The sequence below is a fragment of the Babjeviella inositovora genome (genome assembly GCF_001661335.1).
Source record: "Babjeviella inositovora NRRL Y-12698 unplaced genomic scaffold BABINscaffold_3, whole genome shotgun sequence".
Taxonomy (NCBI): domain Eukaryota; kingdom Fungi; phylum Ascomycota; class Pichiomycetes; order Serinales; genus Babjeviella; species Babjeviella inositovora.
This window is the reverse complement of record NW_017566840.1, coordinates 655,053-669,911: the sequence shown is the minus strand read 5'-3', so window position 1 is coordinate 669,911 and position 14,859 is coordinate 655,053. Positions and strand designations below refer to the sequence as shown.

The 14,859-nt window shown below is 44.3% G+C and overlaps 7 protein-coding genes across 7 annotated transcripts; 1 reads left to right on the top strand and 6 right to left on the bottom strand.

Annotated features, from left to right (window-relative positions):
- Positions 1–56: 56 nt before the first annotated feature.
- ABP2 (Abp2p) lies at positions 57–2,284 on the bottom strand (the record flags this gene model as incomplete). The annotated part of the gene is made up of 1 exon (XM_019130979.1): positions 57–2,284. Exon 1 carries the CDS (start codon positions 2,124–2,126, stop codon positions 57–59), a length of 2,070 nt encoding a protein of 689 aa, XP_018986503.1. The 5' UTR covers positions 2,127–2,284.
- Positions 2,285–2,854: 570 nt separating this feature from the next.
- On the bottom strand, positions 2,855–3,853 carry CKA2 (casein kinase 2 catalytic subunit; the record flags this gene model as incomplete). Its single annotated transcript, XM_019130769.1, has 1 exon — positions 2,855–3,853. The coding sequence occupies one exon, from the start codon at positions 3,851–3,853 to the stop codon at positions 2,855–2,857; it is 999 nt and encodes a 332-aa protein (XP_018986502.1).
- A 339-nt stretch (positions 3,854–4,192) lies between these two features.
- Positions 4,193–4,558, bottom strand: BABINDRAFT_165875 (uncharacterized protein; the record flags this gene model as incomplete). Its single annotated transcript, XM_019130374.1, has 1 exon — positions 4,193–4,558. One exon carries the CDS (start codon positions 4,556–4,558, stop codon positions 4,193–4,195), a length of 366 nt encoding a protein of 121 aa, XP_018986501.1.
- A 306-nt stretch (positions 4,559–4,864) lies between these two features.
- On the bottom strand, positions 4,865–5,758 carry BABINDRAFT_165874 (uncharacterized protein; the record flags this gene model as incomplete). The annotated part of the gene is made up of 1 exon (XM_019130373.1): positions 4,865–5,758. The coding sequence occupies one exon, from the start codon at positions 5,756–5,758 to the stop codon at positions 4,865–4,867; it is 894 nt and encodes a 297-aa protein (XP_018986500.1).
- Positions 5,759–7,331: 1,573 nt separating this feature from the next.
- Positions 7,332–7,906, bottom strand: BABINDRAFT_160567 (uncharacterized protein). Its single transcript, XM_019128313.1, has one exon. It carries the CDS (start codon positions 7,566–7,568, stop codon positions 7,386–7,388), a length of 183 nt encoding a protein of 60 aa, XP_018986499.1. The 5' UTR covers positions 7,569–7,906; the 3' UTR covers positions 7,332–7,385.
- Positions 7,907–11,370: 3,464 nt separating this feature from the next.
- Positions 11,371–12,547, top strand: BABINDRAFT_160566 (uncharacterized protein). The gene has a single exon (XM_019128312.1). It carries the CDS (start codon positions 11,554–11,556, stop codon positions 12,301–12,303), a length of 750 nt encoding a protein of 249 aa, XP_018986498.1. The 5' UTR covers positions 11,371–11,553; the 3' UTR covers positions 12,304–12,547.
- A 150-nt stretch (positions 12,548–12,697) lies between these two features.
- On the bottom strand, positions 12,698–12,937 carry BABINDRAFT_160565 (uncharacterized protein). Its single transcript, XM_019128311.1, has one exon. It carries the CDS (start codon positions 12,914–12,916, stop codon positions 12,752–12,754), a length of 165 nt encoding a protein of 54 aa, XP_018986497.1. The 5' UTR covers positions 12,917–12,937; the 3' UTR covers positions 12,698–12,751.
- Between the last annotated feature and the right edge of the window lie 1,922 nt (positions 12,938–14,859).

Here is a 14,859-nt window from a genome sequence, read left to right as displayed (position 1 = left end):
AGTACATGAATTACTACTAGGTACTGTTAAAATTTATTCAATGGTAGGTACTTTTTTCACCATTTATTGAATGCGGGTGACTCTTCATTCGTGATCGCTATTTGATTTTCGATATATAAAAGCGCTTTTAGGATGCTGTCTCTGATTAAATTCACTTCGAATTCAACCTCATAGTAAGGGTAGATGCTGTCCATATATGTACTGCCTTTTTTACATCTCAAGTCTTCCAAATCATTAAGCCTCTTGATTCGGGAAAGTTTTATCTCGAACGGCTCAAAATACTCCTCAATTAACCTTCTAACAGTTTTTTTTTGGTTTTTCCAGAACTCCACAACCGTAATATTGGAGTAACTCTGCTTTATGTCCATCGAATGGATAATCCGATAAAACTCATGGTGGAAATCCTTAACGCTACTGATCAAGTCGTTCGTGTAGAACCAGGTGGCCAGTTTCAAAAACGTATACATATTATCAGAGGAGTCCCTAATAATATCTAAAAAGTCTAACTGCTTCGCCTCAAAGAACTCCCATTGGTTGTTGATGGTCATCAAAGATAGATGCGAAGGCGGAGAGTACATTTTCGGGGTAGGAAATTCCCCAGAGTGATTTGTCAGGAAGTTGGCAATTTCCAACCTAACATCATTGTTGATCTTGTAGAGGAGATTTGATAACGTGATTTTCTCTTTGAGCAAAGTCAACTTGACCCCTCTCTGGAATCCCGCCTGATGCTGCTTCTGTATCTTGCATAAGTAGTCACTATTCTCCGATATTGTAAGGATTAACTGATCTATAAACTCAATGTCAGAAACACAAATTTCGGAGGCTCCATCGGCATAGTACAAGGTGTAGTAAGTCTTGGGTAGTGTGCTATTCATCGTGTTTATATGGGCGGTGGAATTTTCCCATTCTCGGAGTATGAGGGCCATGGTGTTGATCAATTGGGAAGCTTTGGCCTCGTAGTCTTGTTTTGATGTTAGCAAGTTAGCCGAAATTTTGTTGAGTTTGGGTGACTTTGCGACATTATCCACCAAACCATCTCCTGGTATTTTTTTGGGCCCGATGCACACCGGAGAGTATCGGATAAAAGTATCATTCTCTACGATAGCCCTCCCATGGGTATTTATAGTCAGAACAGATTCTAGGGGCGGTATTGATCTAGAAGTTTCCTTTGATACGTTTGGAGCTTCCGTAATTGAAGATCCCTGGGGTATGTCATACAAGGTAGGGGAACATGAAAGGTCCGGCGAGCAGGAAATTAGGACTCTTGTACCGGTGCTATCCGAATCCCCTCCAGTTTTTTTGAGATACTGATGCCTGGCATAATACCTGTACCACTCAAACACATACGTCATCACAGATTTTTCGTCAGGGCGCTCGCAATCCAAATCTTCAAAGTCAAGCAACATCGGAATCCCCATATGCGTCTGAGCTAGCAGAAAAACGGTTCGAATATTGTGTTCAACCTCATCGTGGTTAATGGTAGCATAATTCAACAAATCTGGCTTCATATGGGAAAACAAATTGCAGAAAGCCGTTCCGTCTTTCCAACTTATTGAGAAATCGGAAAGCTCCTTGTCAAGGGGAGGTACTAGCTTGTTGTACCAAGCAAGCAAACTTTTCTTAATGCCTGAACTGTCCTGGTAATAGTTGCGGCATGATACACCACTGCTCCGCGGGTCATCTATGTGTGGAAGCCTGAAGGCGGTGTATCGTATAAATATGAGCCAGATCAACCCTAAGATTAATTTTAAGTTTCCCTCGACGATATCCTGGGCACCGATACTGCGGATCTGTATTTTGGCGTCAAACCTGAGGTATTCAAAGATGGCATTGATGTTTTCCAAGGCTTGGAATTTGAGCTTGGGTTTCTCGTGGATAAGTTTAACCAGACATAGCCGCTCAGAGGATCCGTATTTGGTATTAGCCGATTTGAATTCAAAGTCCTGGAGGGCTAACGTATTTACCAATTGGGAAAGAAACATGCCGTCTGAAAAGTCCTTGGTCAAGCAGGAGAGGTTTGTCTTTAACTTCATATTAATCCACCTGAGAAACGTCTTGTGCTGGACGCCCAATGCATCCTTGGCCGACTTGCTTAAGGGTGTCGTATACGGGTATGGTACTGCCATAGGTAAAATAGCCGTGGGGCTGAGAACGCTTGTTCGAGTAGCAATGAATATATGGGGAGATACCGTTAAATCTTTAATGGCAGGTTCGCTCAATTCGAATGTGTCTTTCGATCTATGCCTTGGCGACTGAAAGATATTACTGAGATGTAATACTATATAATATCTGGTTCACAGGCTGAAACATGCTTCGTGATGGTGAGACACGTCTCAAACTCTGTGCTGCCTGCATTGTATCATAGTGGGTACAACAATCCTCAATCACGAATATTCCGCGCGGGGCACGGCTCAGAACGCTGCCAAAATTTTCGCATCCGGTCAATATGATACAATACGGGATTATTTAAGAATTCGTAAGTTCTCCTGTCACTTTCTGATGTATTTGTCTTCTTCGCGAGAGCCTTTCAAAACCATCCACGACACCTTGTTTAGACAAGAATGGAAGGGATTGCTGTACGGGCTACCTTCAACATATTAACCCTTTGAGTATCTTATACGCCCGACAGTAGCTCGCCTCAGCGGCTATCTTGCATCTTTACGGTTGTGCAAGGTGTTACCAGAAAGGTAAAGCACAAACCCCAGTTCGTGGCTACCGATATAAGATCTATTCTTCAATTAAGTAAATGTTAGGTGTTTTCCTCTTGAAACACGTAAACCTAATAAATCCATTCCCCTACAATCACTTCAGAACCTGTCTTGTGTAAGCTAAATAGGGCTACAGCAGATCTCCACTAAAACTTGGTGTGGAAGAACTTGTGTGACATAGCCTCGGTGGCGGTCAAACGCTCCTGGTGGTCATATCTCACCAACTTGTCGATAAAATCAACAACCGTAGTGTCCGACGCCATGGCCCTGTTCTTGTCGTTGGCAAAGCTGGCCCACGGCTTCCGTGGGTAGTTGCCCAAGATCTTGTCAAACTCGGACGAGAGCTTGATGCCGTACTTGTTCAAGTACGCGGTGAGGTCCTTCGTGCCCAAAACCTTGGCAATCTTGACGAGCTGGTCGTTGTTGGAGTCACCCTTGAAGAACGGCTCCTTCTGGAATACAATCGCCGCCAACATGCACCCCACGGACCACAAATCCAAGGAGTAGTCATACTGCTGCAAGTTGACCAACAACTCTGGGCCCTTATGGTATCTGGACGCAACCCTGACGTTGTAGTCCATCCCGGAGTGGTAGAACTCGGCCAACCCCCAGTCGATCAACTTTAACTTCTTCTCAGTCGGATCGATCATGATGTTTTGCGGTTTCACGTCTCGGTGGATGATCCCCATGGAGTGACAGTAGTCCAACGCGACCAACAACTGCATGAAGTAGAATTGTAGGTCCGATAAGGTAAAGGTCGGGTAGAGCACCCGAAAATCGACGTTGTTAACCTTTTCAAAGATCAACGCAGGAATACGCGATTGTTTGTCCTGGATCAAGTCTAATAACGCTACGATGTTTGGGCCACCCGTCAAGTTCTGTAGAATCTTGATTTCTCTGTAAATCTTCTTGATTTTGACCGGTTTCAACACCTTGATAACGCACTCCTGGTCGTTCAACACATTGACCCCCAGAAACACCTCACTATACTTTCCTCTTCCAATCTTGGAGATGATCTCGTAGTCGACAATGTCGCCCCAGTTGATTTCGTGGTGATTTTCGTAGTCCCAATACTCCTTGGGTCTCTTCTGGTTGGCATCCGCGTACACCCTGGCGACCGAGTACACTCTCGCAGCTTTGGACATGTTTGGCTTGTATGCGTTCTTTGTTTCCCGGTAGTAATGCCCGTGAACTGCTGCTTGTGCAAATTTGGTTGGCGTGGACATATGTGGCGTGTCTTCGGGCCCCGGGATTTTATTTTTGAGAAATGTACAAGGGGCAGGTGCGGCGTCGAGTCGCGCACGCCCTAGATCCTGAGGCTATGATAATGATTCGATGTTCAAAAACGGGGGGAGCTAAGCAAGTGATGATTCGAAATTCAATGGTTTGTAAGTTCCAGTCATGTATTTCGGTTGGGTGTTTATAAGTGATGGGCTTGGCACGTATAAACGGGACAGCGATCTTCCCTGTGGTACGGTCCAGCCCTATTTCTCCGATTCCTTTAGAAGGAGCCCCATCTCCAAAGCCTTTTTAATTGTGCTAATCTCCTGGCCGGTTTTAGTGATGGTGGATGTTTGTTGCGTCACGAACGCGGTGTGGTTGTCCATAAGCTGGTCCAAGCCTGTGGATAGCAAGGCTAGTTGGGTCTTGAAAACTGCGAACTTGTCTCGCTGAGCAGCTTCGGGGGATGGCAGATCAGGGTTTTCCATTATAGGAGGATGGTTTAAGATGTAATAGACGGTATGGATACTCTGGGTATGTATGACTAGGGAGAGGCTTTCAGTTCTGCTATGGAGAGGCTGGAAAATTTTGGCAGCTGCAGACTTATGTGAGTCCATGTTACCGGGCATCTGTGCGGCGAGTCCTATCTAAACGTCGGGCGCACAAATTTATGGAAACTATATAACTTGTCGTTATTTATTAAATATTCATTCAGCCTTTGTAGCAAATTTAGGCTGAATACTGATCGTCAAAGGTGGTAGCAGTGAGGCGAGCCGAAATATCGCTACTGGCTATGTTCTATGCTATAAATGCTGTGTTATAGTTAAGAGGTCTGGGATTCTTTTATACTTCTAAAATCCATACAGACCTACTGCAACTTCATGAAGTACTTTTCGGTTCTGATGCCTTTTCTTTTTTTTTCAATAAACACGGACTTATCCAAGCACATTCATCAATTTCTCCACCACATCGTGGATATCTTCAAGCTTGTACGCCTCCAGAAGCTGTAGGTCACGCCAGCCGTTCATGGTTTTTAGCTTAAACATTGCCGATTTGTATGTGATGGAATAAATTTCCTTAAAGAATAGTAGCTCCGCCTTGTCTGTGGTTGAGGCGGAAGTGGACGATGGTTTGGAGTATCCACGAAGCCGCAACTCAGAGTAAATGACATTTTGGAGAGTTTTGGAAACCTGCGAAGCCTTGATTCTGGTTTCGTTGTGCGTGAATGAGGGTACTGGAAGCGAGTCTAGATCCCCATCCACCGAGTGTCCGGATGGAGGCTCTGGAACCACGTCTAGTGGCTCTTCGATCACCGTCAGCTTGGATTTGGGGTATTGCCCTGGGAACTGGTACGGGAGGGACTTCTTCCGTAAGAGCACTCTATCGAAGATATCCTCCGGCTTGGGTTCTTTGGTTGTATCCAGAAGGATTTTCATCTTCATTACCAACTTCTGGTTTTCTTCCATGTCGTGGTGTATTACAATATGCTGTGACAGGCCGTATTGCCTGGCTAGTATGCCAATGTCACTGTTGAGTCTGATGTACTCGAGGTACTGTTTGAAGAACGACTGGGTAGTGGCGTTGTCCGTTAGCACGCAAAACTGGCCGGTATGACGCAAGCTATCGGGGAGTAGCGTTCTGTTGATTAAACACACGCCGTGAAAGAGTGTGTTATCAGCTTTAAGAAACCTCTCGACGGCCTTCTCATGGCTGGGGGGAGCCCAGAGCTGGAGGTCTGGAAGGATCTCGGGTGACTCATCAAGCAGGGTATTTGCTTTTTCAAAGAAAATACCTTTGGGTGATAGAGAGACACTGGCAATATGCTCCATTGCTTTAAGATGGAAGCTTAATGACTGCTACTCTGCTCAAAAGTGATGCTTAAGCAACAACGGTGATTTTCATAGAGGTAAGCCGCATGACGTTTTGCACGTGATTTTATTTTTCCGTGCATGTTTTTGCTTTTTTGGTGGTATCAATGTTTCCACCAGTGCTAACTATTACTCTGACTTTGAAATTTGGCGTAATAATACGTGAATCTTGTGGGGTCACGAAGGCGGTGATAGCGAAATAGGCGATAGCAGTCTGAGGCTGTCATTACACATTCTAAGGCTTTAAACTTAACACCAACACCAAACAGTACGTATACATATATATTGTTATGCTGGAACCCTGTCCTGTCTGGTCAAAGAAATCTTTTAGGTGTATGTATAAGGTCGGGCTGGAAACGGCCTATTGAGATCCACTCCCATCAGCACACGGCAGTGACGGTGTCATGGTTCAATACATACGAAATTTCGAGCAAAGATTTTTCGTCTAGTTAACCTAGGTGAAAGGCCGTGGTTGAAACCTGCCAAGACTTCTTGGACTTCCGGTGCATCGCAAGGGCTTTTCCGCTCCTACTATCCGTTCAGAGAAAGTAAGCACGATATCTGCGTACGTAGACCTAACACTCGATGAAAAACAGGCCAGTCGTATGCACGAGGTATATCGACGTGAGAAGGGCTATTCCTGTACCGCTATATGGACATGCCTACTCGTTCAACCCCAGCAGGAGGCTAGACGAGGCTCCCTGCGTCTAAGCTGTACATATCAATACTAGGTTTTAAAGGAGAGTAGGAAAATGCCAAGAGATCTGATGCAACGCTTGAGTCCACATATCATACAAGCCATCCACGTGGCTGTAGCCCTCTTGCCAAGTGGTTCGATTTGGCTACAGAATTACGGCCAAGAACACCAAGCCCTAAGTGTCACACCACCTGTTGGATGAAACGCTTGTAAGACGGCCATGAATGTCTGTATAGGGATAAGGTGGATGTCGTGTAGATGAGATTCCTCTATTCCCATCGGAATCACCTAGTTCTCGTCTACTCACGATTTGCGACGATTAATATCACTACTCGTGTAGTTGATCGGACTAATTCTGTAGGATATCCCGTGTAAATCTATGGTTTTCATCTCTTGTAAACGCACACTAGTGACACAAGCACTATGTTATTGTGTGGTTGAGAGTATCCTCTCCAAGATTCTTAGGCCATATCTGAAATATGCATCCCAAAAAGGCCTCAACCGATGGATAATCAGGCAACTTGGCAATCTAGAGCAGTTTCTAACGCACAAGGTGCTACTCTGCAAATTTTCCACCTGGAATGATAGGATTTCTACCATCCATATCTCCGCACGTTCAAATTTCAAAGTGGGGTTTTTTTGTATGACCAGCGTCGATATATTTCTGGTTATCACGTCACAAGGCTAAATACTGCTCTCGAGTTAACGAGTATTTTTCCTAACCATGAACTTTTCTCGAAGCACAGATAAAGTTAGTGTAACGAAAAAAAAAAACCGCTCTTTGATCGCCGCCTAATGTAGTCTTTGGCCAACAAGCTCGTCAAATTAATAATAACATGAGCAGTTATGTATTGGCCGTATTTAGCTATAGGTCGTATAAGGGATATGTAGCTATAAAAATTTTAGCCAATACATGCAGACGATGACGTAGCAGTTTGAGCCCAGGCCAACCTCCGCTGAATGCGGTAGGTTTGTCTGAGTCTTGGCAGCGCACAGATATTGGTATGTACCCAAACTCATGGCTGGATACCAGACCAAACATCTGTAAATGGATATTATAGTCGATTTATTCATTGAGGGTGTGCCGTGCAACTATAAGGAGGTCTTGGCACCTAGAAAGGAAGCTTGGTGCCAAGTATATCAAGTTTCACCAGAGTATCCATTTCCGCTCGTTGGCTAAAGGTATGTAAATTAGGTTTCCCGGAAATAACTAAAGTTCAACGAACCTCAGTTGAGGATCAAAGAGCTTTTTTGCCTTAGAGCTCCGAATGTAAGCTGGCCACCAATGTCGATATTTGTCTTTCAGAGAATGAAACTGCACGTGTCTCTTTCTCGCGGACGTGTGGAGGAATTTGATTCCTACGGCGTACGGGTCATCGTGTATATTTTAGGGCACGTCCCCAACCTTCGCCAGCACTGTCAAAGCGGTTTAATTGATAACAGTAATTGGAGAAGCTAGGGCGTTCGAAATTCCCCGAACTTTTTTTTCTTTTTCACCAGGCTTATTTTTAGAACCTTCACGAGGTGACTCGAAAGATTCTCGGCGGAACATGCATAGAAAATAGTTACGTGCATGAGGCATAGATCTTGCCACAGTGTCACGGCTTTTTCGGGTCCGCCTTCCCCGAAAAGGTGCACAGTATGGTGCAGGCCACGTCAGACACATGTATCTGTTAAATAAACGCATGTGTCCGTCCGCTGACGGCTTTTACGCTACAACTTGCCGCAAAATCCGGTAAAAATGGGCACATGGGTTGGGATGGAATCCCGCGTTTTCTTTCAACCCAGATAGTGGCGTAATGCAAAGCACGGGGCAGGGGTAGTGTAATTACGACCAAAGTGCATCTTGAAGCCTACAAGGCACAGCTTACGTAGCTTGAGTACTCCCATTCCACCCCAGCGATATGGCTGAAGTCGCTACGCCTCCCAGGACAATTCTCCCTCGGGTGCTTTTCATGGGCAAAGGGAGTACCGACTCAGTTACTTGACATTTTGTTGCCTAAGCAGATGTCTTTCCATTTCTCTCGTTATTGTTACCACAGGTGCACACCCTTTTGGGGGGTTGGTGCGGTTTCCTATCTCGGGGTCATTTCTATGGCACGGAAGTCTACATGTCTCAGGGTTATTTTTCCGCTCATAATTCCGTTTCATTGCATGCAGGTTTGTCTGCTTTCTCAGACATAACCTTGTCCTGTATGGAAGGGTAATAAATCATGCTTAAGGCCAGGCCATACAGCGAATCTTGGTGGTGTAGTGTTAACGATGCCTCTCTGAGGGCCAATTTGGATTATTAATGAGGGGACGTGCTTGAGAGATCTATTTTCTGGTGCCACCGCCAAGAGGGAAATTTCACGTATGGATGCATATTTCCCAACTTTCCGCGCAGGGCTTGAAGATTTTCCCGTAGATCGATGGCGCGGTGCGGACGAATTCTGGAAGCCTTCTTTTAAGGAATAACGGTTTTCCTGCGGTAGACTCCAATCTCTTTATAGGGTAAGGAATAGGGGCTTTTTGAGTAAAATATCTGTTATAGACTGCAACCCGAGGTGGAGGCTTTATCGAGGGGTGATGAATGGATATCAAGAGGTGATGAATGGATATCAAAAGGTGATGAATGGATATCAAGAGATGATGATTGGCTATTCAGGAGTAACGATTGGCTATCAAGTGCTTATACAGTACCAGACCACTCCCGTTTATATATTGCCATAATTCCATAGACAATTTCGCAGGTGTCAATACCACCTCAAGGTAAGAACCTATAGTTGTATTTCATCGACCCGGAACTGAGAGATTTGGACTGCCTTCTGAGGAGAGCCAAAATAAATTACAGTGCATGGATATCAAAAGATATATACCTGTTATACGTAACGAAATGGCCAGACCGCTTCGGCGCTATAGTATGTCTCAGAGATTGATTCCAAAATAAATAATACTATCAGATAAGTTGAACTAGTTGGTATTTTACCCTCCATGCTCGAAAGTGGATAGTTGTAAGTTTGAAATCTATATGATACAACAATGCCGGCGGCTTAAGTGCTCCCAAGTGGCATCTTTTATTCCATGTTGACCTTATTTGATACATTAGCCCTCGATACCCTATTGCACGTACTTGCATTACTTTACCTATAAGCCAAAGGATTCGAGCTGCGTGTTTAATCCTTGCTTTTTAAATGCTCCCGTTCACACTAACCTGTCAACTCCGATTTCATAGGAAGCTCCAATCACCAAATCAAAGGTTTGCTTGCTCTCCCGGTATGCTGTTCGTGCTCCATAAGGTGTGGAACGGACCAGAAGCTTGAGCTCTAAATTTTATTGGCTCATTCAAAACTATCAAAGTACCAAATAAACGCTACGGTGGCCTATTATTGGCATAGAAGGTAACCCCTCTTACGAGATTACATTATTATATGACTTAATACTCCCTTTGGATTTCGCCCAGAGCTACCTTTGATCGTAAGTTGCCCCGAATTTCAATTAATGAATATGTACATGTGATATGAGCTTTTCTGGCCTGGCATCCTTCGCACAGAACTTAAATTTATGAACATTACTATGCATGAAAAGTTCACAGGGTACATCAGAATTCCTGACCTATGCCATATTGTACAACTATATTAGAAATATACAAATGAGCAATCATCATGTCAAGCTAAATATACTACCCTATGATAATATATACAGTTTCTTATTTTAATAGTCTTTCAGATATCTATATATTTGGTTGTAAATTACATTTATTGTTGTATTTACAAAAACTTGATCAAAATATAAAGTCCGAAAATATATAACTAGTTATATTCATGTTGTAAATAATCTACAATAACCATACCGTGCACTTTCGATTAATGACTAAACGTATATGTATACATACTACAGTTAATAAGATTTCCCAGACACTCGTCAATGTCAATTACCAGATCTGCACATATATATTCTTGTGCTAAAGGTTTGGCCCGTCATGCAAATCATCTTCACAACGTACAATCCATCCCTGACAATCCCTGATTGTTCATGCCAGCAACCCTGACAATGGCAATATATCACTCCACTGACCTATAAATGACGGTGTAATGCTGATTATACTTTCCGGACGAAGTAAGGGTTTGGGACCTAGAATGTGAATGGCCGCAAGCAGCGCTGTTTGCGGCAACCAGACTTGGATTGCTGTAAACCATAGTCAGGAGTGGGGCGGACATTGCTAAACCTAAAACAAGCTAGGGACTCGGGCGGGGATTAAACCCGCACAAACTCTAAAAGGTGTCAACGAGCAACAGGCCAGAGTTGGAAGCCAATGTACAGGTGGTGAGACGGTATCGTTGCAGTTGCTCGTATAACGGCTTAATTAATAAGAAGCAATGTACTAGACTATCGGGCATATCTATCTTTGTTTGGCCAAGGACCTCATACTAGCAGAGTCCTTCGAGTCCGGCTCCTGCCATACATGCTCACTGGTCTGTTTGGTTGGGTAGTCTGGCTCGTGGCTGATGAGGAGAGCTTGCGCAAGATAGTCGCATGTTACGCACAGTATCTACGGGGGTATGAAGAGTTTTTCCGCTGCGTCTTTACTTATACTTTGGCAAAATGCCTTAAAAGTTGCGTGTGCAGCTAAAAAGAAACGGGAGCAACTGACGCATGCACTGCAGCAGTGTTGCAGAGCGCGGCGGGACGCATGCAGATTTCGTACGAACGCCGAAACTAGGAAGTAGGCTTGTGGCTATTTCAGATGGAAGGCATGCATGCATGTGTATGCCACGAGCTAATCATGCTTCTTGGGAGGGGGCCGACAATATTTCCATGTGAAGTACAGTGGGGCGAGCTAAAGCGCAGCCTTTTTACAACGACATATTTGAGATGCCAGTCATGGGTCATAGAACACAATTAGAAGGGATCTGCTCAGGTGTTGCATCAAGCAGATTTACGAATTTGAAGCCCTCCCATATATAATAAACTTCATTTCCCTCTCTTTCATCATCCAGCTTAGATGTATTATGCCTACCTCTTCGCTTCTTTACCCGCTACACATTTTCTTTCCCCTTAACTCATAATACCATATACGATGCTTGCTCCTTGTTACTCTTTTGATGATTGCGTTACGTCAGCCAAGGCCCACCCCAACCAGGCGGTAGACTATTTCTCCTCCACCTTATCCGACCACCAGTACTTCAAGGGCTGGCAACAAGTCAGATCCAAGTGCCCAGAGGTCAAGCAATCCTTGCGTCATACTTTACCATCTACCTGCATTGAAAGATTGGAAAATGTCATCTGGCGCAAGTGGTACAAGGTTAAGAACCAGTCTGGAGAGTTGAACCCGGAAGAGATTAACTGGTTCAAGGAGAACGATATCACTTGCTTGTACGGTCCTTTGTTTGCCCACAAGGAAATCTCTCCTCCCGCCAGATCCTCCTCCAGCGTTTCTCCACTAGCCATCCCGTCTCACATCAGAAGATCCGAGTCGACCGATTCTTTGGATTCTTTCTCGTCTTATGAGTCTGAACACATGATGGAGATACACTCCAGAACTTCCTCCGCCTCCTCCTGCTCGCCTCCAGTCTCTGATGAGTTCATAGCTTACCAAAAGAACATTCTTTACGACAAGCCACGTTCAATCTTGAAGCAGGACTACTCGGATTTGCCACACTACAACCACGTTCCCTATGCTGTCTCTTGCAAGAGAATGGCAGAGACTCCGGTTGCCCAGAAGATGCAAAGAAGAAGAATCCAGTTCAATCACGTCGTGAGCAAGAGAGAGATCATTAACACGCAGTTTTACGATTACTCCTACTTGGACTACGAATTGTTGCATTGACCTTGAGCGTTCCGTCCTATACATATCGCATTCCCAGATCTATACTTGCATAGCACCCTTCCCACACACACTGCATCACTATATTCATTTCGGTTCCTCTTTGCTTTTGCTGGTCAAAACTTCTTCCTGTTGGTCTCTGTTTTTATTAGATCTAGACCTTTCCCACTCATGTTCTATCACTCCTGGTTCATATCTCGGCTACCCTTCCTAATTTATGGTAATCTATCGTTTAATCCACCGTGTAAACCCTTCTACGTAGCGAGCGGTTGAAACACCGTCTTTTGGTTCTTTTTGAAACGCTGTCTTTTGGCCCCTTTTGAGGGTGGCTGGTGTTGACTGCAGAATTTAATCTAGTACCCCCAGAGAGTGGTACGACTAAAAGGGGTGCAAACGACCCCGTCATACCCCATCCCCTAAAACCTTTCATACCCGAGTGTGGCAGGCTACATCAACCTTTACCGCCTGAGTACCAAAAACCCAAACACGTTAACGTTGTTCTCTTATTCTCATTAATGCCACAGCCACTCACAAGGGTTAGGCCGGCTTGCCCGCTCAAATAACCGAGATATAGCTTAAGCATCAAAGTGGATATGTAGCTTGTCTGCTGTAACATCGCCTATCCCTTCGAAGGCCTTCTGGAGTTCGAGGCTCTTCACCAGGAGCATGCTAGCGTCATATTTTGATTAACATGTGCAATACCACTGGTCTAGAGCCGGAAAAAAATACCGCGCACAGGTTTACCTTCGTACGTAACCACGAAGGATACTAAGGTTTATCCCTCTTAAGGTTTTCAAAGGGAGCACCAGCAAACTTTATTACCACTGGAAAAGGTTCTAATCGGGTCTAGCCTTTATTCTTGAGGGCGCCTGGGAACAGCCGCACAGGTATGCGATAGTGGCGGATGGATTTAATACGGGCGGAGTTACAGGACGTTACTTTAGATGCCGCGTCACGAGATATTATCACATGTCAAGATAACAACTTCCGCCGCCTACCACCAGCTTTACCAGCTTTTTGGCTGCCCATGGGGCACAGGGTGCGATGATCATGTAGTCAAGTTGGAATAAATTCATAATGTCATATTCGGTTTGTAGACCTTCCAGAATAATCGTCGATGTGTACCGATTTGATGTTTGGGGGCAGGGTGATTCGGGACATCGAAGGTCTTATAACAGGTAATGAATGGTTTACTGTTATTTTCCTGAGAAGAGGGATATCAGTTTATAAAGTAAATTCGATATAAGGAGGAAGAGATTTATGAGTATGAGTACCGATGATTCTGAGCTTACTGATTGAATCTCATAGTATCTATGTTATAGACTTTACCTGCGGTATGTATTCCTGATAACCTCTGATAATCCCTGATTGCATATATCGAGCAATAGATGGTAAGTCATCTGGTTCCATACATTCACGATCCTCGTTTACTTTTTAATTAGGTATAATAAAATACCTCATCTATCTACCAACCCCTCTAGCTTATATATCCATTACTATGCATTAGTATCTTGGTTATGTCTGATGAATAGAAGAGGAGCCACAGTTTACGCACCCTATATAACGTCTATCACGGTGAACACAAAATGCCGTGCTTCCAAGTTGGACATTAGTTATATCGCCCTTCCAGTCATGGAGTAGAAACTGCTGCAATTAATACGCTTGGGGTATCCAGCAAGTCTTACCACCCAGAGAAGATAATTATGTCTTATGCTCCAGGGAATGGAATAAAAAAAAAGAGAGCTAGAATCTTAACGCAGGGATAATGTATGGGGTGCAATAGAAGTGTACAAGTCTATTAGAGGCAACGCAGATAGACCAGGGACACAATTGCCATAGACTTACATGCGCGAAGACCGGGAAAATCAAGCGGTGTATGACAACTATGGTTTACGGTAAAAAATCGTTATCGAAAACGGGAAGCCAGGAAATTCGGGGCAGGCGTTTCCTAACTACGACGTTCAGCTAGAGAGCAGCCCTGAACGTTTGGTAGGACGGGCGATATAGGCATTATCCAAAATATAAATGAGTGTTGCATTATCATGGACGATTATGGAACCTCGTTGATGATATGCGGCACCAGGGATTCCAAAGTGGCACCCCTTGACCACTACCCACAGATATTTTGCATAGACCACCATACGTGCGAATTCTAGTCTGGAGCTTATTTTCTATTCATCGTCACGTTCCCAGGGATTGGCGTCCGAAGAAAGCAATCGAAGCAGGAATATATTTATATGTAGCAGTGTTGCCATGCACGTTGATTGCTCTGTAAACTCCCCTTATAAAAAGTAGAGTCAATCCTCGTCTAAGTTTAGCTCGCACGCACGCTCGAGAGCTGCGGAGTGTAGTAGAGTCGAAATTACATTGCGACGAACATGCGTGAATACGCACGAGAAGATACCGGAAAAACTCCAGGCAGCCGAACATTCGCTCTTAGTATTACCCCACATCTAGCCAGATTCTTATACAAAGGATAAATTCTGACGCCGAAATAAACTTTCCGGGTAACAAACCCCATCAATTTTTGTACCACGCTCAATATTGTTGAACGCATAA